This window comes from Cherax quadricarinatus, chromosome 28 (assembly GCF_038502225.1).
Source record: "Cherax quadricarinatus isolate ZL_2023a chromosome 28, ASM3850222v1, whole genome shotgun sequence".
Lineage (NCBI taxonomy): Eukaryota > Metazoa > Arthropoda > Malacostraca > Decapoda > Parastacidae > Cherax > Cherax quadricarinatus.
This window is the reverse complement of record NC_091319.1, coordinates 22,290,419-22,314,459: the sequence shown is the minus strand read 5'-3', so window position 1 is coordinate 22,314,459 and position 24,041 is coordinate 22,290,419. Positions and strand designations below refer to the sequence as shown.

Here is a 24,041-nt window from a genome sequence, read left to right as displayed (position 1 = left end):
TCATTGTTTGGGTGAGCCGAGACGAGCGAGGGTTGCCAAGTGCTACTCACGTACGCCATCAACATAATACATTTATTCTCTTAAATTATTCACCTGTCCGTCATTTTGACATTTTTGCCCAGCAATGAAAATGTCTTCCCTCCGCACGGAAGGCAGTATTTGACCGTTGATGCTGCTATATTGGAGAATAAATGAGAAAGTGAAGACAAAGGCAAGTTAGGTGAAGGCCATGAGAGAGCGATGTTAGAACAGTTGGTGAGACACGAACTGGGGGAGAATGAAACGCAATTCTCCAGTTTACATGCGTAGTTCTCTCTTTATAGACACCCCATTGTACAGAGACACTTAGCATGTAGTAGATAGTGCCAAGAGGCAGCCAAGATGTGAAGAACGAGAAGAGGCGGAGGAGCTGGGAGGTGAAGAATAGAGTTAGTGGTGTCGTTAAACTAGACGAGCTTGTACCTGTTTGGGTAATCAGCTGATTGGAACGTGGTAACCATCAACTAAGCGGTTAATTGGATCTATGAATGATTGGCGTGATAATTAACTCGTACGTGCATGTGCTGATACTCCATCATGTCTCAGAATTTCCAGACAAGCTACCAGCCCTTAGGAGGGGCGAGTGACAGAGATGGAATTTCTAGAGGAGAGGATGGGGAGAGAGATGATGATCTCTCCCCAGATACACACACCAGTATGGTATTTCACGTTGTTCCCAAGTCCAGCAAGTCAAGGTGGAACCACCTGGAAGATTTGGATTCCTTCTTCACACGGGTGTATCAATATCATCAAAACCATGGGATGCTGTGTATGATGCTGCAACAGTTATTCGAACTTGTTCAGTTTATATTTGTAGTTGTATTCACCTCCTTCCTGTTTACTTGTGTAGACTACGATATTCTATTCAGAAACAGATCTCCAAAAAATTTTAATGCGACAGACAAAATAACACTGCTTGATGCTATACGCACTTGTGATGAATGTTTGGAACACTTCAACTGGTTATTGGTTTTCATCATTGTACTATCAGTGGTAATCTGGCTGCTTCGTCTTGTCCACGCTGGCTTCACCCTCTTCCAATTCTGGGAAATCAAGCTCTTCTTCAACAAGGCACTGGGCATCCACGACAATGACCTTGGCAATATTACATGGGAAGAAGTGGAGCAGAGAGTGATGGAAGTGCAGGTAGGAAATATTCCTGATTTTTGTCCTGTGTAAATGAGCCTTGCTAAAAATGTATACTACCCAGATAATATTTTGTGATTGGCTAATGTTATTTGTCTGACAGCTGGGTACTCAGAAGTACTTAGATATTGACTCATTGCCACATGTGCCATTTTCATTTATTTTAAATAACATTTTTAATCTAACCTTGACTGTCGTAACCTATAAACTGGTCACTACCCATTGACTCGCAAAATTGTAATGACACGATTTGCTATCTAAATAGCTTTCAGCAAACTCTTCATTACTTGGCTTCTGGACAAATACACATCCTTTGTGTTTAGGCATTGTTCAATAAATTTCATATCATATAGCAAAATCCATGTCATGTTAAAACTATAGCTACTGTACTACCTTCAAATGCCAAAGATTGCTGCACTCAGGCTTCTAGTGCTTTGTGACTCAACTAAATTGATATGATAAGCAATAAAAAAAATCACTAATCATAAGTTGCCCTGTGTTAAAATTCACAATAATTTATATTGATTTTTTAATTATAGCAGAATCGGTTTAGCTAAGATATGCAGTGTCTCCAGCTGTGCACTGTAGTTAAATAATGCTTGCATTTATCCTGAAATTGTTAAAGAAGTGCTCTCAGATATAACAGTTTGAGACTAGCTTTTTCCTTAACTGGTTTTTGCATCTTATGAAATTAAACTGAACATCATTATTCAATGTAATATTTGTCTGGGTAGTACAATATCTTTGAGAGGATAACAAAGTATAGTAGTGTAGTGTTTAATGCGAATAAATTAATGTAAATGAAGTTAGTTAAATTACTATAAATGTGCTAAAAGGAGGGTTGAGAATTATTTAATAAAATTAAATAGACAACAAGAAATCTCTGGGATGTCTCAGACTTTCCCAGGTCACCAATTGATCAGAAGTCTGATGCTTTTCTGCTAGGAGAAAGATAACCCATGTATAAATATACTGTCAGCAAGCACTCTCATAACTTAACTTAGCCTAACTGAATCTCTGTTCTACATGAAAATACAGTAGGGCCCCACTTATGTGGCAGGTTAGGTTCCAGACTACTGCCGGAAAGCAGAACTCCGTTTTTTTCCATTTATAAATGCATATAAATGCCACTAACATTTATTAAGTTAGCAATAGAACTAGGCATTAAAAATAAAATACACACACAGTACACTCATTATTTACCTCAAAATATTTGTAGTCTTAACCCTTTCAGGGTCCGTGCCGTAGATCTACGGCTTTACGTTCAGGGTCCAAACCGTAGATCTACGCCATGAGCTCAGCTCACTCTGATAAGCTGTGAGTGGTAAATTTGGGCCTAGATATGAGAGAAAACATCTATGTGATATGTGTGCACCACATAAAACAAATCCTGCAGCACACAGTGTATAACGAGAGAAAAGAACTGAGACCGTGATTTTCGATTAAAACAGCTACTTTGCAGTGTTTTTTCGTATGTTTTTTACAGTTGTATTTGCGATTTCTTGGTCTCATTTGATAGAATGGAAGACATATTACAGAAATAGAGATGATTTTGATTGGTTTTAGCACTGGAAATGACTTGAAACTGAGCTGAAAGTAGCGGAAATTTTAAATTTTTGCTGATGTTCAAGAGTAAACAAACGACCTCACACGTCTAGTACACGCCAGCTGGTGGGTCTAATATACATTCACAAATGTGGTGATGATATTTATACAATTATTACAATATTGCATAACAGTAAATCTTCTATTTTTTGGTTTGAATAAAAATTCATTGTGAATAAAAAATAATGTAATTCATTTGTAAAGCCTCAAAACGTAACTAATGAACAGCGGAAATATTAGTTTAGTGCCAGGAATTCCTACATTGTTTAATCTGGACCTTATTTTGAAATTGGAATACAGTGGACCCCCGCATAACGATTACCTCCGAATGTGACCAATTATGTAAGTGTATTTATGTAAGTGCGTTTGTACGTGTATGTTTGGGGGTCTGAAATGGACTAATCTACTTCACAATATTTCTTATGGGAACAAATTCGGTCAGTACTGGCACCTGAACATACTTCTGGAGTGAAAAAATATCGTTAACCGGGGGTCCACTGTATTTTGAACTTTGTGTTAAATTGGCCAAATTACCAATTTCCGATCACTTTATTTTGTAGTTGAAACAGTTGACTTGGCGATTTCTTGTGCTCAATCAATAGAATAGAAGTAATACTCGTGAAATAGCTAAGAATTTGGTTGACTGGAATGATGTAATTGGCCTAAAATGGGAGTCAAAGTCGGCAAAATCGCCGATTGGTAAATATCGCTGACACATGAAAATTCACGAGAGCATAATTTCGTCAATTTTCCATCAAATTTCGTAGTTTTTTTTGTTTTATTACCTTCAGAAAAAGATTCTCTATCATTTCATAAGAAAAAATAACAAAATTATTTTTTGAAAATTCTTGGACCCTGGTGCACACTTTGAAATTTGGCCTCTGGACCCTGAAAGGGTTAAACTGTCCAAACAAATTTACGTTCACATGCGTAGTGCTCCAAAAGTAGATCTGTGTTTTTTAACATATTTTCAAATATAACAAAAAAAACGTAGATCAAAGTTTTTTTACACTTTTTCAAATGTAAAAAAGAAAAAAGAGGATCTACATTTTTTACATACTTTCAAATGTTGAAAAAACGTAGATCTTAAGGGTTAATGGTCTTAATGTAGGGTGAGAGGTGAAAAGTATTTATTTGTAGAAAGTCGTGTGGGAGGTATGGCATCCTGCCTGGCCACTTATACCTACTACAACATTAAGCTCCCTAGAGTGATAAAATGCATATATAGTACACTCATTGATTACCTTAAAATATTTGTAGTCTTAATGTAGGGTGAGAGGCGAATTTTATTTGCATGTAGTCAGGTTGGGAAGTATGGGTAGCCAGGAAGGGCAGCCCTCCCCATCCCACCCAGATATATTGTAAACAAACCAGATGAATGCGTCTGGTTTTCGTCACAAGTCCTACAAGTTGCCTGGCTACCACATCTCATATTTGTTAATTTATTCTACTGTGGGGTGTATTTAGATGGATTAAGCAAAATGTCTTCATTAACATTTTGTATGATATTTAGTGCTCCTTAGAATGATTATTATTGTGTTATTATTATCATTAATATGGCATCTTCAAGACTAATAAGACACTCTTAGTGATTTTAATGTGTACCTGCATGCCAGCACAGAGTGTAAGCTTACTTAGGTACAGGTACACATACATATAATTATCAGTTATAATAATAATGTAGGTATGTAGTCTGCCTGGGTTACATAGCTACACGATATTTAATGTGGCCCAAAGTCATATTACCATCGACATACCATGTTCACTGAGTTTAATCGTTTCTAACAACTACCTTTAGATGCCATCATAAACAAAGGGAGAAGTAATGAATAATTCATGCCGAGAATTGTAAACAGAATAGTTATGTATTAAGGGGAGTGACGTAATGTTTTCCCTCCACCTGGCTACCACACCTCCTTAGTGTATAAACGAAATGTTTATATGTTATGTAACGTGTTTCTTATATAATTTTGAAGAAAATATAATAGATGGATTAATTAAAATGTCTATATTAACGTAAAATAAGACGTTTAATGTGCCCAAGAGTGATTATTATTACATAATAGAAAGATGTGCTCATGGAGAATGTAAACAAACAGGGTGGCCCACGCTGTATTTGAAAGACCACTTGCTGTATAGAAAGTTTTGGTCATAATCCGAGATTGCCACATTAGCGGAACGTCATAAGGCAAAACGCCGAGAAGCGGGGCCCTACTGTACATTGATATTAATTTGTTAGAAAACTTTCCACTGTATTTTACCAAGTCACCAAGCTTGACACTTGAAAAACTCATTAATGTCAGTAACTTGGAAATTCAGTGATGTCAATGGATACCAAGAAATAATTGAATGTAAAATTTTGTGAACAATTTTTTATGAAAAATTTTTGGTTCATTGTTTGCCTCTGGGAATAGGAAGCATAATTTTATCATGGATGTATAAGTATGCATTTTCTCAAACATGCTGGTCATTCTGAAATGCTTCCACAATTATAATATTTTAGTTTCTATATGCTATAATATGAGTGCAGGTGTAAGCAGTAAATTATGAAACGGTAGAATGTATGCTATAATATGAGTGCAGGTGTAAGCAGTAAATTATGAAACAGTAGAATGTAGAAATTTTGATAGTTAACTTAAATGTATGGTAAATTAAGGATGACATAGAGCCTCCCCAAAATATGCCTGTACTATGTGTATATAATTCTAAAGACTTTTACCGAATCAGAGTAATTAGACTGCTGTTCCTTGCAGCTGCATGTAAAATGGAATGACACAATAATAAATACATACAGGTTGGCCATTACTAATCCGGCATCATTGGGACCTGTAGGGTGTCGGATTAGTGATTTTGCCCGTTTAGAGTGGTTAGGTTAGAATACATTTAACCCAACAGCGATGTTTGCGCATATGCAATTTCACCAGCTTGCGCCCTACTTTTTACCCATTCCATTCTTCCAGTCTACCAAACTCATAGCTATTTCGCTAGTATTCCTTCTATTCTGTCGATTTAGTACGAGAAACTGCCCATTCACCTATTTCAACTACCCAATAAAATGGTCAGAAATTGGTAATTTGGCCAATTTCACACAAATTTCAAGAGATGCCAGTTTCAAAATTGGGTCCAGGGTAAACAATGCAGACATTCCTAGCACTAAAATAACATTTTCTCTGTTCATTAGTCACATCTCCAGGCCCCTCTGATATTATGCTTGCTTTCCATTTTTAATTTTTATTCACACAAAAATAGATTTACTGTTATACAGATTACTGCATTATTGTAATAATTGTATAAATAATGTCACCCTATTTGTGACTGCCTATCGGTTAGACACGTATTGGACGGTGATGTCATTTGTTAACCCTTTTGAACATCAGCAAAAATCAAACATTTCCACTATTTTGAGCTCAATTTTTAGGTACTTTCTAGCATAAACTAATCAAAATAATATCTATTTCTGTAATATATCTTCCATTCTATCAAATGAGACAAAAAAAACAAGAATAAAACAATACAAACCATACTATAATACACCGCAAAGTCGGGTTTACACCATAACAAGGTCGCAGTTTTTTTTCATTATGCACTGCATGCTGCAGGATTCTTTTATATAGTGCACACTTACAACACAGACCTATTCTCTCATATGTAGGCCCAAATTTACCGGTCACAGCTTATAAGAGTGAGCTGAGCTCATGGTGATTGACAGTGGCTTCAGAGTCACCTTATCTTTTATGGACAGTGGACAGTGTATGTGCTTTGCACAATGAGAAGCCTTTTTTTTATTCGTTGGAACCATGGCTATGGCTAAAAGTGAGCAGGTTATAACAATATATGGAGAAAAAGAAATTGGATTGATTTGTGCAGCAAGTAACGCCACCAAACAGTAGCGGCAGGTTGGTGTGGCAACTCTGGAAATTTGAAGTTGTGCTAGCTGAAATTAGCACCAGATTACCGATGAAACTGGATTACTGATTGCCGGATTAGTGATGACCAACCTGTAGTACATAACACATTAGTGACAAGGAATGTAAATTTTTATTTGTTAAGAATGTGTGATATATTAGGAATCCATGTGTATTATTATTTTCATGGGGAAACGCCAACTCCATAGGGGTCTTGTTAGTGGCTTTCTTTGTGCCCAACAATATTTCATTACATGTAAACTATATTACCTGTATACTGCAGAAAAGAACAAAATGATTTGTATTTGTATTTTGAGAGTGGCTGTGCCTGTGCATTACATAAAAATCTATTGCCAATATCAACACAACCCCTAAGAAGGGTCAGCAGTTTACAAAAATCAAGTGTATACAGAAACCCATATTAGTGTAACCAGCACACCAAATATAATACTTTGCAAATTACCAAACAGTAGTCTAGTAGTCTTGTCTACATTGTTACGTAAATTGATTGAAGGGCACCAGATGTTTCACTTGTAAGCAGTGAGTCCAGTATAATAGTTGGATGTAGAGGCATAATGCTGACAGGTATGGGAATAAAGTCAGAATATGCATAAAGATCAACATTGCATGAAATGTGGTCCCAGTAGAACCCCATCTCCATCATAATTGTATTATTCATCCAAGTACAGTGGACCCCCGGTTTTCGTAATTAGTCCGTTCCAGAGAGAGTGTCTAAACCCGAATCTGACTAATTCCAAATTAATTTTCCCCACAAGATATAATAGAAATCCAATTAATCAGTTCCTGAAAGATATAATAGAAATCCAATTAATCAGTTCCTGACACCCGAAAGTATTAAAAAAAAAAAAATAAAAATTTTTACAAGAAATATACATTTCCCTACACAGAAAACAATGAGACATGCAGAATAAAACATTACTAAAATGATACTTTTATTGAAGACTTACTGATGAGTGATGAGACGGGAGGAGGGGAGAGGATGGAGGTGTACTATTGTTTGGAGGGGGAATATCCCTCCATAAAGACTTCAGGTACCAAGTCCTTTTCTGGTGTTACTTCCCTTTGTTTTTTAATGCCACTAGGACCAGCGTGAGAGTCTCTGAACCCCTGATGCTCAAAAAAGTGTTCCAGAGAGGTTTGTTTCTGGCTTTTCTTTAACCCTTTGACTGTTGCAACCCAAATCCTGAAGTGTCTCCTGGTGTCGAAAAATTTTGGGGAAAAAAAAAAAAACAATTTCTTCTTGTGAAATGATAGAGAATATTTTCCCGATGGTAATGACACCAGAAGTACAAAATTTGATCGAAAATTTACAGAATTACGCTCCCGCGAAGCTAGCAATCTCGGCGATATATACGCATCGGCGATTCCGCTGACTTTGAGCCCTATTTTCAGCCAATTCCATTGTTCCAGTTGACCCAGCTCATAGGTATTTCTTTAGAACTCCATTTTTTCTATCAGTCGAGTACAAGAAACTGCCAATTTACCAATTTCGACTACCCAATAAAGTGGTCAGAAATTAGCAATTTGGCCAATTTCACGCAAATTAAAAAAGATGCCAATTTCAAAATGGAGTCCAGAATAAACAATGCAGACAGACGCTCTTGATACTAAAATGACATATCCTCTGTTCATTAGTCACGTCTCCAGGCCCCTCTCTTACATTCTTGCTTTCTATTTTGATTTTTTATTCACACAAAAAATAGAAGATTTACTGTTATGCAGACTACTGCATTATTGTAAAAAGGGTATAAATAATATCTGCACTAGTGAAAGAAAATTAGACACCCCAGCTGATGTGTATTAGACGTGTGGTGTGATATGCTTACTCTTGAACATTGGTAAAAATCGAACATTTCCACTATTTTGAGCTCAATTTCAAGGTAGTTCTCATCATGAAACTAATCAAAATCATCTCTACTTCTGTAATATGTTTTCTCTTCTATCAAATGAGACCAAGAAAACGAGAATACAACCAAAAATACTATAGGAAAATACACCTCAAAGTCTGCATTTTAATCCAAAAACACAGTCGGGAGTTTTTTTTCTCATGCACTGCATGCTGCAGGATTTTTTTATACAGTGCACAATGACCACACAGACCCATTCTCTCACATGTGGGCCTACCAGCTTTCTCTTTCTTTATTTGAAGCCGCTAGAATTATTGAGTATATATACAGTGGACCCCCGAGTTTCGTGATTAATCCGTTTCAGAGAGCCTGCCGAAAGTCGAATTTGCCGAATGGTGAAACCATTTTCCCCATGAGAAATAATGAAAATAAAATTAATCCGTTCCATACACCCAAAAATATTAAAATAAAATTTTTTTTTTTTTAATTAAATAAAGATTTACATACTGAAAACAATGAGAAATCAAGTACATGCATATAAAAAATAATAATAACATTACACTTGCCTTTACTTAAGACTTCTGGGTGGATGGAAGACGGGAGGAGGGGATAGGAGGAAGGTGTACACTATTGTTTGGAAGGAGAATCTCCTTCCTTTAGGACTTCAGGTACGAAGTCCTTATCTGGGGTTACTTCCCTTCTTTGTTTTTTAAAGACACTGGCACTGGGAACAACTTGAGTCACTGGAACCCTGTCGCACAAAATATCTGTCCAGAGAGCTCTGTTTCTGGCGTTTCTTTAAGATTTGTCTGAAATGGGACACAACACTGTCATTGTACATGTTGCCAATATGGCCTACAACAGCTTTGTTAGGGTGAAGTTCATCCATAAATGTTTGCACTTCAGTCCACTTTGCACAAATGTCCTTAATCTTTGAAGAAGGCACCTCCCTCCATCTCTCTTCCTCCTCCTCCTCTGCAGCAGTTTCCTGAGCTGTGATCTGTTGCTGTTGCAGATGAAGCTCTTGCAGCTCTTCAGTGGTTAGCTCTTCCCTGTGGTCCTCCACCAACTCTTCCACATCCTCACCACTCACCTCCAACCCCAGGGACATCCCCTATGCCACAATAGATTCCACAACTGGCATAGGCTCCCTAGGGTCAGCCCCAAACCCTTCAAAATCCCTCTCTTCTACACATTCTGGCCACAATTTTCTCCAACCAGAGTTCAAAGTCCTGGAAGTCACTCCCTCCCAAGACTTACCTATAAGGTTTATGCAGTGGAGGATATTAAAGTGATCTTTCCAGAACTCTCTTAGGGTCACTTCTGTGGCTGAAGTCACTTCAAAGCACTTTTGAAACACTGCTTTTGTGTAGTTTTTTGAAGTTTGAAATGACCTGCTGGTCCATGGGCTGGAGGAGAGGAGTTGTATTAGGGGGCAAGAACTTCACCGTGATGAAACTAAACTCCTCCACTATTTGCTCTTCCAAGTCTGGAGGATGAGCAGGAGCATTGTCCATTGCCAGGAGGCACTTGAGTGACAGTTTATTTTCCAGGAGATATTTCTTCACATTGGGATCAAACACTTCATTAAACCAGTCTAGGAAAATATCCCTTGTGACCCATGCCTTACTGTTAACCTTCCACATCACACACAAATTACTCTTGGCGACATTGTTTTTCTTGAACACTCTGGGATTTTCAGGGTGATACACCAGTAAAGGCTTCACTTTAAAATCCCCACTAGCATTACTACAAAACATGAGAGTAAGCCTATCCTTCATAGGCTTGTCCTGGGAGTGCCGTTTCCTCCTGCGTGATGTAGGTCCTCTTTGGCATTTTCTTCCAAAAGAGGCCTGTTTCGTCACAATTAAACACTTGTTGGGGTTTGAATTCTCCAGTGTCTATGCACTCCTTAAACTCCTGTACAAACTTCTCAGCTACAATTTTGTCAGAACTGGCAGCCTCACCATGCCTTATCACACTGTGAATGCCACTACACTTCTTAAATCTCTCAAACCAACCTTTGCTGGCCTTAAAATCACAAGCATCACCACTTGTTGCAGGCATTCTCTTTACAAGATCGTCATGCAACTGCCTTGCCTTTTCACATATTATCGACTGAGTAACACTATCTCCTGCTAACTGTTTTTCGGTAATCCACACCAACAATAACCTCTCCACTTCTTTGAGGATTTGTGATCTCCTTTTTGTCAGCATATCTACCCCTTTTGCAACAACAGAACACTTTATTTCCTTTCCTTTCGCCACGATTGAAGTGATGGCTGAATGGGGTTTGCCATACATCCTGGCAAGCTCTGTAACACGCACTCCACTCTCATATTTTTCAATGATTTCCTTCTTGAATTTGATCCTGTTCCTCACTTTCTTTAACAAAGGGCTTGCACTAGCTTTCCTTGGGCCCATGGTGACTTATTTAGCAGTTGCAATCACAAAAAACAATGGATTATTACGTATGAACCCGCGGGGTGATGGTCACGTGTTAGTAAACAATGGCACACTGAGCGTGAATGGCGTGGGAGACTGGCTTTGTCTGCGCGGTAACGGGCGGACGGGTACCGGACGGTCGCCGAATCACGATTCTAATCACGAACCGCGAGGCCAAATTTTGCTGAAAAAACTTGCCGAAAGTCGGATTTCACGAAAGTCGATGCTGCCGAAACTTGAGGGTCCACTGTATGTCCAAAACACTGGCTCATAAGATTTATATACAGTGGACCCTCGCCTAATGCTATTAATCCGTTCCTGAGAGCTCAACATTAGGCGAAATTATTGTTAGGCGAATTAATTTTCCCCATAAGAAATAATGGAAATCAAATTAATCTGTTCCTGACACCCCAAAGTATGAACAAAAAAAATTTTTACCAAATGAAATATTAATTTTAATACACACAAACTGAAGAAGACATGCACAGTTACATGACACTTACCTTTATTGAAGATCTGGTGATGATTGATGGGATGGGAGGAGGGGAGACTGTGGATGGTGTTAATGTTTAGAAGGGGAATCCCCTTCCATTAGGACTTGAGGTGGCAAGTCCTTTTCTGGGGTTACTTCCCTTCTTCTTTTAATGCCACTAGGACCAGCTTGAGAGTCACTGGACCTCTGTTGCACAACATATCTGTCCATAGAGGCCTGTACCTCCCGTTCCTTTATGACATTCTAAAGTGTTTCACAACATTGTCAGTGTAATAGTCACCAGCACAGCTTGCAATAGCTGTGCGAGGGTGATTTTCATCAAAAAAAGGTTTGCACTTTAAGCCACATTGCACACATTTCCTTAACCCTTTGAGGGTTTCGGCCGTACTAGTACGGCTTACGACCCAGGGTTTTTGACGTACTAGTACGCCTAAATTCTAGCGCCCTCAAATCTAGTGGGAGAAAGCTGGTAGGCCTACATATGAAAGAATGGGTCTATGTGGTCAGTGTGCACAGTATAAAAAAAAGTGGAAAGCAAAAGAATATAAGAGGGGCCTTGAGACATGACTAATGAACAGAGGAAATGTCATTTTAGTGCCAGGAATATCTTTCTTGTTTGAAGATTGAGACACTTATGCAGCATATGGGAATCTTTATTCAGGAAACGTTTCGCCACAGTGGCTTCATCAGTCCAATACAAAGAGGAAGGCGTAAGGAGAGGAGGAGTATGAGGTAATCAGTCCCTCAGCCTGGAGTTGATGTGTTCAGTCCATCAATCTTGTAGAATGTACATTCTACAAGATTGATGGACTGAACACATCAACTCCAGGCTGAGGGACTGATTACCTCATACTCCTCCTCTCCTTACGCCTTCCTCTTTGTATTGGACTGATGAAGCCACTGTGTGGCGAAACGTTTCCTGAATAAAGATTCCCATATGCTGCATAAGTGTCTCAATCTTCAACTTGTCGGTTTTTCAAACCATTCATCACATCTTTCTTGTTTATTCTGGACCCTATTCGGAAATTGGCATCTTTTGAAATTTGTGTGAAATTGACAAAATTGCTAAATTCTGACCACTGTACTGGATAGTTGAAATTGATAAATGGGTGGTTTTTTGCACTCATTCGATATAAAAAATGGAGTTGTAGCGAAATATTCATGCTTTTTGCCGACTAGTACAGTGGAATTGGCCGAAAATGGGGCTCAAAGTGGGCAAAATCGCCCATGCGTAAACATCGCCGAGACCGTTAACTTCGCGAGAGCATAATTCCGTAAGTTTTCCATCTAATTTCAAACTTTTGGTGTCATTATGATCAGGAAAAAAGTTCTCTATCTTTTCCTAAGAGAATTTTATATATATATATATATATATATATATATATATATATATATATATATATATATATATATATATATAAATAAATTTGGCCGACCCTGAGAATGAGTCTTGGAGAGTGCCTGTCGACCCTCAAAGGGTTAATCTTTGAAGTAGGCAACTTCCTCAATTTCTCTATCCCCTCCTCCGAAGCATCTTCCTCATGTGTGGCCTCTTGCTGTTGAAGATGATCTAGCAGCTCATCAGTGGTTAGTTCTTCTTTGTCCTCCTCCACCAACTCTTCCACATCCTCCCCACTAACCTCCAACCCCAAGGACTTCCCCAATGCCGTGATGGATTCCTCAACTGGTATAGGATTCGCAGGGTTAGCCTCAAACTCTTCAAAATCCCTTTCGTCTACACATTCTGGCCACAGTTTCTTCCAAGCAGGGTTCAAGGTCCTCTTAGTCACTTCCTCCCAAGCCTTACCTATAATGTTTACACAATTGAGGATGCTAAGTGATCTCTCCAAAACTCTCTTAGAGTCAATTGAGTTTCTGAGGTCACTACAAAGCACCTTTCAAACATAGCTTTTGTGTACAGTTTCTTGAAGTTGGAAATGACCTGCTGGTCCATGGGCTGCAGGAGAGGAGTGGTATTAGGAGGCAAAAACTTGACCTTAATGAAGCTCATTTCCGCAGAAAGTCGCTCTGCCACGTCTGAAGGATAACCAGGAGCATTGTCTAATACCAGGAGGCACTTAAGGTCTTAATTTCTTTTCAATTAGGTAATTTTTCACAGTGGAGGCAAATGCATGGTGTAACCAGTCATAGAAAAAGTCCCTAGTGACCCATGCCTTACTGTTTGCCCTCCACAGCACACACAAATTAGCCTTGAGGACATTGTTTTTCCTGAACACACTGGGAGTTTCAGAGTGATACGCCAATAAAGGCTTCACTTTGCAATCACCACTAGCATTGGCACACATCAACAGAGTAAGCCTGTCTTTCATAGGCTTATGTCCTGGGAGTGCCTTTTCCTCCTGAGTAATGTAGGTCCTGTTTGGCATTTTCTTCCAAAACAGGCCTGTTTCGTCACAATTAAACACTTGTTCAGGTTTCAGTCCTTCACTGTCTATGTACTCCTTGAATTCCTGCACATATTTTTCAGCCGCTTTTTGGTCCGAACTGGCAGCCTCACCATGCCTTATCACACTATGTATGCCACTATGATTCTTAACCCTTAAACAGTCCAAACGTATACATACATTTTTTCAACATCTGAAAATATGTAAAAAAACGTAGATCTTCTTTTTTGTTTTACATTTGAAAATATGTAAAAAAAAAGTAGATCTACTTTTGTAGCACTACGAATTTGAACGTCGATCTGTTTGGACCGTTTAACCCTTTGAGGGTCCGTCCCGTAGATCTACGGCTTTACGTTCAGGGTCCAAACCGTAGATCTACGTCATGAGCTCAGCTCACTCTGATAAACTGTGAGTGGTACATTTGGGCCTAGATATGAGAGAATGCATCTATGTGGTATGTGTGCACCACATAAAACAGATCCTGCAGCACACTGTGTATAATGAGAGAAAAAAACTGAAATCATGATTTTTCGATTAAAACAGCGACTGCGGTGTTTTTTCGTATGTTTTTTATAGTTCTATTTGCGATTTCTTGGTCTCATTTGATAGAATGGAAGACATATTACAGAAATAGAGATGATTTTGATTGGTTTTAGCACTGGAAATGGCTTGAAACTGAGCTCAAAGTAGTAGAAATGTTAAATTTTTGCCGATATTCAAGAGTTAACAAACGACCTCACACGTCTAATACACGCCAGCTGGTGGGTCTAATATGCATTCACAAGTATGGTGATGATATTTATACAATTATTACAGTATTGCATAACAGTAAATCTTCTATTTTTTGGTGTGAATAAAAATTCATTATGTGAATAAAAAATCAAAATGGAATTTATTTGTAAAGCCTCAAAACGTAACTAATGAACAGAGGAAATGTTAGTTTAGTTCCAGGAATACCTACATTGTTTATTCTGGACCCTATTTTGAAATTGGAATATTTTGAACTTTGTGTTAAATTGGCCAAATTAACAATTTCCGATCACTTAAATTTGTAGTTGAAACAGTTGACTTGGCTATTTCTTGTGCTCAATCGATAGAATAGAAGTAATACTAGTGAAATAGCTAAGAATTTGGTTGACTAGAATAATGTAATTGGCCTAAAATGGGAGTCAAAGTCGGCAAAATCGCCAATTCATAAATATCGCTGACACGTCAAAATTTGCGAGAGCATAATTTCGTCAATTTTCCATCAAATTTCGTACTTTTTGTTTTATTACCTTCACAAAAAGATTCTCTACCATTTCATAAGAAAAAATAACAATTTTTTTTTTTAAATTCTTGGACACTGGGGCACCACTTCAGATTTGGGCCTTGGACCCTGAAGGGGTTAAGGGTTAAATCTCTCAAACCAACCTTTGCTGGCCTTAAATTCACTCACATCATCACTAGTTGCAGGCATTTTTCTAATTAAATCGTCATGCAACTTCCTAGCCTTTTCACATATGATCGCTTGAGAGATGCTATCTCCTGCTATCTGTTTTTCGTTTATCCACACCAGTAACAGTCTCTCAACATCTTCTATCACCTGCGATCTCTGTTTCGAAAACAAAGTTGCACCTTTGGCAAGAACAGTTTCCTTGATTGCCGTTTTCTTGGCCACAATAGTAGCGATGGTTGATTGGGGTTTTGTGTACAACCTGGCCAGCTCGGAGACACGCACTCCACTTTCATACTTAGGAATGATCTCTTTCTTCATATCCATAGTAATTCTCACTCTTTTTGCTGTAGGGTTGGCACTAGAAGCTTTCTTGGGGCCCATGGTGACTTATTTCACAGGTGCAATCACTAAAAAGGCTGTGATAATATGAAATGTTCCGATTGTATGCTTGGAAGCGACCGCGGTGGCTGGCTTGTATACACTGGCACCCACGGAACAAGTGAGGCGGACTCAGGCCACACGTGGACGCGTCTTGAACAAATTGCATTGAGCGAGTTTTTTAGCACTAGCCGAGGCAAAATTTTTGCATTAAAATGTATCGCTAGGCGGATTTAAAGTTATGCGATGCGTTCGTTAGGCAAGGGTCCACTGTATATGGCCAAAACAGTTAAAGGGTTAAAACTTCCCTAAAATGGGGCACAACATTGTCAGTGTACATGTTGCCAACACAGCCTGCAGCAGCTTTCAGGGTGATGTTCATCCATAAATGTTTGCATCTTTGTCCACATTGTACAAATGTCCTTAATCTTTGAAGAAGGTGCCTTCCTCCATCTCTCATCCTCCTCCTCTGAAGCAATTTCCTGAGCTGTGGTCTGTTGCCGTTGCAGATGAAGGTCGTGCAGCTCTGTAGTGCTTAGCTCTTCTTCGTGGTCCTCCACCAACTCTTCCACATCCTCCAAACTCACATCCAACCCCATGGAATTCCCCAATGCCACAATAGATTCCACAACTGGCATAGGCTCCTCAGGGTCAGCCCCAAACCCTTAAAAATCCCTCTCTTGTACACATTGTGGCCAAAATTTTCTCCAAGCAGAGTTAAAAGTCCTGCAAGTCACTCCCTCTCAAGCCTTACCTATAAGGGTTATGCAACTGAGGATACTGAAATGATCTTTCCAGAATTCTCTTAGGGTCAGTTCATTGCCTGAGGTCACTTCAAAGCACTTTTGAAACACTGCTTTGGTGTACAGTTTTTGGAAATTTGAAATTTGAAATGGGAGGGGGCAAGAACTTCACTTTGAAACAAAACTCCTGCACCATTTGCTCTTCCAAGTCTGAAGGATGAGCAGGAGCATTGTCCATTACCAGGAGGCACTTGAGTTCCAATTTCTTTTCCAGGAGGTATTTTTTCACACTGGGCCCAAATGCCTTACTGTTTGCCTTCCACATCAAACACAATTTACTCTTGACGACACTTTTTTTTGAACACTGGGATTTTCAGTGATACACCAGTAAAGGCTTCAATTTGAAATCCCCACTAGCATTACTACAAAACATGAGAGTTAGCCTGTCTTTCACAGGCTTGTGTCCTGGAAGTGCCTTTTCCTCCTGAGTAATTTAGGTCCTCTGGCATTTTCTTCCAAAAGAGGCCTGTTTCATCACAATTGAACACTTGTTGGGGTTTGAATTTTTCAGCTTCTACGTACCCCTTGAAGTCCTGAACATATTTTTCAGCCACTTTTTTGTCAGAACTGGCAGCCTCACCATGCCTTATCACACTGTGTATGCCACTACACTTCTTAAATTTCAAACCAGCCTTTGCTGGCCTTAAATTCACCAATATCAGCACTAGTTCCAGGCATTTTCTTTACGAGATCATAGTGCAACTGCTTTGCCTTTTCACATAATATTGACTGTATAACGCTATCTCCTGATAATTGTTTCTCATTGATCCACACCAGCAACAAAGCCTCCACATCTTCCAGTATTTGCGATCTCTGTTTTGTAAGCATATTTGCACCTTTTGCAACAACAGCTTGCTTGATTTCCTTTTTCTTGGCCAGGATAGAAGCGATGGTTGTATGGAGTTTGTTATACAACCTGGCCAGCTCGGTGACACACTCCACTTTAATATTTTGCAATGATCTCTTTCTTGAATTCTATCATGTTTCTCACCCTCTTTACCAAAGGGCTGGCACTAGAAGCTTTCTTTGGGGCCCATGGTGGCTTATTTAGCAGTTACAAGCACTAAAAAGAATGGAATAATACAAAATGTATTGCATGAACACATGGGATTGTCCTCACTGGCTGGTAAACAATGGCACACTGGCTGTACATGGAGTGTCCGGGCCTCTCAGGCCGCACGGACACATTCCAGACGAATGATTTACTCAGAGTTCAGTGACGATCACCGAGCCAATACTATTTTGACAAAAAAAATTACTTATTCTGATGATGACATAATCCGGGGGTCCACTGTAATCCTCTTAAAGAAGGTTCCTTGGATAGGGCTGGGCTTTGAAATGAACTGTGGTAGGATAATGTCTCTTAGCCTGTAAAATTGATTTTTGTAAAAAAAAAAAAAAAGTCTGCACACTGACATCACCCTTTCACTGTTGGGATCCCTGAAATTAAGTGCTGACAATGTTAGAGATTTTCAGAAAAAAGAGCACACTTTTCCAGTGCTAATAAGATACAAAGAAAGTTTTTCCAATCAGTACTTAACAAAATATGATATTGCTGACAGCAATATCAGCAATTGCTACATTTTTTCTGAGGTTTTTCTAATGTTTTACATTTTCCCGTAGCTCGTGACCCAAAAGACCCATATCATGCACAATGTATGAATTGCCACCTATTGTATACAATAAAGTGCTTTCACTAATGATGTTATCAGTACATTGTTTGAAAAGTATAACATACTGTATATACAGCAGCATAAACACACACAGGAGGCATTTCATACGACCGCTGATTTCTAAGCCAGATCACTAAAATCAAGCCAACATTTTGACGGAAAAAAAATCGCTGATTTCCAAAATTCACGATGTTCAAAGGGGACGGAATTAATAAAGTCAGTGCCAAGAAATAACAAAAATTATGGAATACATTGTAAACTGGTCCCGTTAGTAAATGTAAACATTATTACACCAGAATCTACATTTTCATAACATTTTGTTGCCAAAAATGGAAATTCCATACCTACAGCTGCCAAATGAAAATATATCAAAGAATAATGAATTTGAAAAAGTAATAACCATGGAAAATAATATATACTGTAATAACATGTGGGAGGTTGTGTTGTTGAGATGTAGTGAGATGCTGCCTCTGGCTTTGACCTCAAGGAAAATTGTAGTATTCCTGATTGACCAGGCTGTAGTGTCTAAATTAACTACTTTTCAACAGCTCAAACACCCTGATTCCCACCAGGGCAGAATGACCCATAAAATAAGAAACACTTTCATCTTCATCATTCACTCCATCTTCGTCTTGCCAGAGGTGTGCCTACGCTACAGTTAAGAAACTGCAATGTATCAACATTCTCTCCTTCAGAGGGCAGGAACTGTACTTCCCACCTCCAGGACTCAAGTCCAGCTAACCAGTTTTCCCTAAATTCCTTCTTAAATGTTACATTTCCCACACTCCAACAGCATGATGTCAAGTCATAAATACCATTCATCTCCACTCCTATCTAACATGCTTAATGCATGCTTGCTGGAAGTCCAAGACCCTCATACGCAAAACCTCCTTTACCTCCCTCCCTCCAACCTTTCTAGGCCGATCTCTACCCCGCCTTCCTTCCACTACAGATTTCTACACTCTCCAAGTTGTTCTGTTTCATTCCATCTTCTCTAAATGTCCCAACCACCTCAACAACCCTTCCTCAGCCCTCTGGATAACACTTTTAGTAACCCTGCACCTCCTCCTAATTTCCAAACTACAGATTCTCTGCATTATATTCACAATGCACATTGCCCTCAGACATGACATCTCCACTGCCTCCAGCTTTCTCCTTGTTGCAACATCTATGACCCATGCTTCACACCTATATAAGAGCATTGGTATAACTATACTCTCATACATTTCCCTCTTTGCTTCCATGGATAACTTTCTTTGTCTCCACAGACTCCTCAGTGCACCACTAACCATTTTCTCTTCATCAATTCTGTGATCAGAATACTGTATAAGCACCCAGAATTTGGTACTGGGGCGAGTTTTGCAATACGTGTATTTTCAACAAACTCAGATTTAAAATCGGTCCAAAACAAAAACTGTAGGCATTCCAGCCACTAAACCAAGCCAATCTTAAATACTCGCTTCTCCATTTTGAAGCCATTGTCACACAAATAGAAGATTTTTTTCCTCTTTCATGGCAAATAAACCATAACCTAGAATATTTTATCATGAAGGCCATCCCAGTAATTGAAGCTTACATAGTAAAAATCCATAGAGCAGACTGGCATGATGTAAGGGGAACTACCCTTTCCTTAGATAAAAAAAAAAAACTCGCAAAATCAGCCATTTCTCACCATTTTGAAGCCTATTTCAGGCCATTTCCAGTCTTAAACTAAACAAAATCTTGTTCATTTCTCAATTATGCCTTCCAGTTTCTATTGAAACCCAGAAATAACTAATAAAACCATGAAAACCACTCTTAAATTTGCTATTTTAACCCAAAAGCAGGGTAAGAGATTAGCTGTTCCCATCATGCAGTGCATGGGACAGAATTTGTTTTATTCTGCATTCACCTACCATACTCATTCTCTCATGTCTAGGCCAAAATTTGCTGCTCAGCAAATTTGAGGATGCTACGATTTGTTTGAATCGGTATTACTGACATTGATCCCACTGATGTAAACCTACGTGGTCAACAGTTTTGTGGTTAAAGTTCTACCATACTAAATACTGAAAACTGGGCACCACAAGTATAGCTCTGCTCCTGTAGCTATGAACCTCTCTTCATGCTAATTTATCTGCAGTACCTTTAACCCTTTGACAGTTTCAGAGAGGGGCCTGAAACAGTCATTCTATGTCGCTCAATTTTTGAAAAAAAAAACAAATTTTTTTCTTTTGAAATGATAGAGAATCTTTTCCCGATGGTAATGACACCAAAAGTTTGAAATTTGGTCGAAAACTCATGGAATTATGCTCCTGCAAAGTTAGCTGTCTCGGCGACATATGCATATCGGCGATTTCGCCGACTTTGAGCCCTATTTTCAGCCAATTCCATTGTTCCAGTTGACCAAACTCATAGCTATTTCTTTAGAACTCCATTTTATCTATCAGCTGAGTACAAGAAACCTCCCATTTACTAATTTGGACTACCCAATATGGTGGTCAGAAATTGGCAATTTGGCCAATTTCACGCAAACTAAAAAAGATGCCAATTTCAAAATAGGGTCCAGAATAAACGAGGTAGACATTCGTGGCACTAAAATAACATATGCTCTGTTCATTAGTCACATCTCTAGGCCCCTCTTATATTATTATTGCTTTCTATTTTGATTTTTTATTCATACAAAAAAAATAAAAAATTTACTGTTATGCAGACTACTGCATTATTGTAAAAATGATATAAATAATATCAGTGCACTAGTGAAAGAATATTAGACTCCCCAGTTGACGTGTATTGGACGTGTGGTGTGATTTATTTACTCCTGAACATTGGTAAAAATCGAACATTTCCGCTACTTTGAGCTCAGTTTCAAGGTCGTTTTCATCGTCAAAGTAATGAAAATCATCTCTATTTCTGTAATATGTTTTCCATTTTATCACCTAAGACCATGAAAACGCAAATACAACGATAAATACTATACGAAAATACACCTCAAAGTCTGCGTTTTATTCCAAAAAAACGATCAGTTTTTTTTTTCTCATTACGCAATGTGTGCTGCAGGATTTTTTTTATGTGGTGCACACTGACCACACAGGCCCATTCTCTCACATGTGGGCCTACCAGCTTTCTCCCGCTTGATTTGAAGCTGCTAGAATTATTGAGTATATATACGTCAGAAACATTGGCTCGTAAGACGTATTTATACGTCGAAAACAGTCAAAGGGTTAAACTTCATTCCCATTCACTTAAAATTATTGTATCTTTCATTCAGCTTTTTTTTTACCCCTCTAGTTGCAACATCTACTGTATATTTTTATTTGTTTTCCCATTAAAGACCACATGGATCATTATGTAGATGGTTGATTTTTGTTCATTGTTTATAACTAGACCATTAAAATAATTCTCAACCCTTCTTCATAGTGTGTGTATAATTTACTTGACTGTGTATGTGTATATAAAGTATATATATTCAGTAATTAATTTAGATAATGATAGGTTTGAAATAAGCAACTGTTTTCTTTCAAAATTTGTTTTCTTAAATTTGTTTTCAGGTTGAGCAGCGTATGTGTATCCACAAGGAAGTTTTGACAGAGTTGGATATATACCATAGAATTCTTCGCTTCACCAACTACTTTAATGCAATGGTCAACAAAGAAATAATTCCACTTAAGTTTGAGATGCCCTTCTCTGGAGAAATGGTCTTTCTCACAAAAGGCCTGCGCTACAACATAGAAATGCTACTTTTTTGGGGACCATGGGCACCATTTAAGAACAACTGGCACTTAAGTGATGAATATAAGAGACTGGAGAAACGACAAGAGCTGGCAGAGGAACTTAGTAAAAGATTTCTCTATGTTGGCATTGCAAATCTTGTCCTCTCACCTTTAATATTTATTTTCCAGTTCCTCTATTCTCTCTTCAATTATGCAGAAATGATAAAACGTGAACCTGGTAGCTTGGGAAGTCGTCGTTGGTCTCATTATGGGGAAGTGTACCTACGGCATTTTAATGAACTTGATCATGAGATGACAGCACGTCTTAACAGGGGCTATAAAGCTGCATCACAATACATGACAATTTTTTCTTCTCCTATCATGGCTGTAGTTGCTAAACATGTTGCATTTGCATGTGGGGCATTATTTGTTGTCTTGGCAGGTTTGAGCATATATGATGAGGATGTTTTACAAGTTGAACATGTGTTGACATTTATGACTATTTTAGGGGCAGTTCTTGCTGGATGTCGTGGCTTTATCCCTGCTGAAAATCTGGTATTCTGCCCAGAACTGTTATTGAGGAGGGTTTTGGCAGAGGTGCATTACCTCCCAGATCACTGGAGAGAAAAGGCTCATACATCCAGGGTTCGTCAGGAGTTCTCTCAACTATTCCAGTACAAAGCTGTGCACATAGTGGAAGAATTAGTGTCACCCATAATTACCCCTCTCATTCTCATCTTCAGGCTGCGTTTCAAAGCTTTAGACATTGTAGATTTCTATCGCAATTTTACAGTAGAAGTTGTTGGGGTTGGTGATGTTTGCTCCTTCGCCCAAATGGACGTTAGAAGACATGGTAGTCCAACATGGCAGCCAGATGTTCTGTCAGAGGACCTCAACCAACCAGACAGCTCAAGTAAACCTGGTATGACGACAGATGGTGGCAAAACTGAGCTTTCTCTCATTCACTTCACAATGACAAATCCCAAATGGAGACCTCCAAAAGAATCCTCTGCTTTTATTACTGCTCTAAAAACACAAGTTCAGAGAGATATGAATGCTCTAACAACACTACAGGAAGAAAATGCTCTCTTCTCTTCCTTGAACTCTCTGTCGTGTGATGGCCTTGGTATGGTAGCTACTAGCATGTTCCGCCCTCCCTGGATGATGGGTGGACCTCAGATTGGTGGGCAGCTTCAACAATCCTACTGGCCACCCATAGGTCTGCGGGGTAGGATTTCACGTGTTGAAGGTTCCCGCAATGGTCCCAGTGGTGGAATATTATCATCCATACAGCAAATGGGATCAAGTGTAGAGGGTCCACTCGGGACAAGTACCATGACTTCAGGTCCCATTATTGATCCAGTTCTTGCCCCTAGTACTATTGGCCCTTCATCAATTATTGGTCGAAGTTTAATGGCGCCACTTCCTCAGGATCTCACTGCTGTAAACATGAGTCTCAGTACATTGTATCTGCATGAGCTGCATCAGCGACACCGCCACCGGGCCATGTACACTGACACCCCACACAATCCTTCAGTATCCCAGGGTCCTCAAGCTGGAGTTTTCCACTCTGTTCCTTTCCAGGGCAGGCCTCCTCCAGACAGTGAAGCTGCACCTTCAGTGTCATTCCAGCGTGCACAAGAGAAGACTCCATTGTTAGCTGACCCTTGAATGAGCTGAATACTTAAATACTGTAGTTCACAGTGTGGATTTTATGCTTGGCCAGAATAGTTGTAGCACCAGCAGGGGTTTGAAAGGCTGGCTCTGGCTCTGCAATAACTCAAATGCCAAACTGTTGGGCACAATATTTGCAAGTTTTGAGAAATATCTATTATCTTCTGTTTAATAAACAGGAAAATGTAATAAACTAGCCCAGCAGATTTGGCTTCTTAAAATTAAGTTGAAAAAAAAAATTGAATTTTTAACTTTGTGACAGTTGTTTGTAAATGATAATAAACTTGAAGACTTTTATTGTGTATAAAATGTATCATAAAATAAGAATTTTGTATTTTCTTAAAATTACATTGATCATAATTTTTGTGCATTGATATCATTATATGCGTGTGAATGAATTTTGAAGTCTGTTTTTCAGTAATGCTTTGTGAAAATGCTGTTTTCTTTGTAAATAATTTGAATAAATGATTCTATGAT

The 24,041-nt window shown here is 38.8% G+C and overlaps 2 protein-coding genes across 7 annotated transcripts in view; both read left to right on the top strand.

Annotated features, from left to right (window-relative positions):
* LOC128693175 (gamma-tubulin complex component 6) overlaps window positions 1-24,041 on the top strand; it is a 464,079-nt gene that overhangs the window by 537 nt on the left and 439,501 nt on the right. The window lies entirely within an intron of this gene.
* Window positions 23-24,041, top strand: Atg9 (autophagy-related protein 9). Its single transcript, XM_053783028.2, has 2 exons — window positions 23-1,185; window positions 21,729-24,041. Exons 1-2 carry the CDS (start codon window positions 577-579, stop codon window positions 23,559-23,561), a joined length of 2,442 nt encoding a protein of 813 aa, XP_053639003.1. The 5' UTR covers window positions 23-576; the 3' UTR covers window positions 23,562-24,041.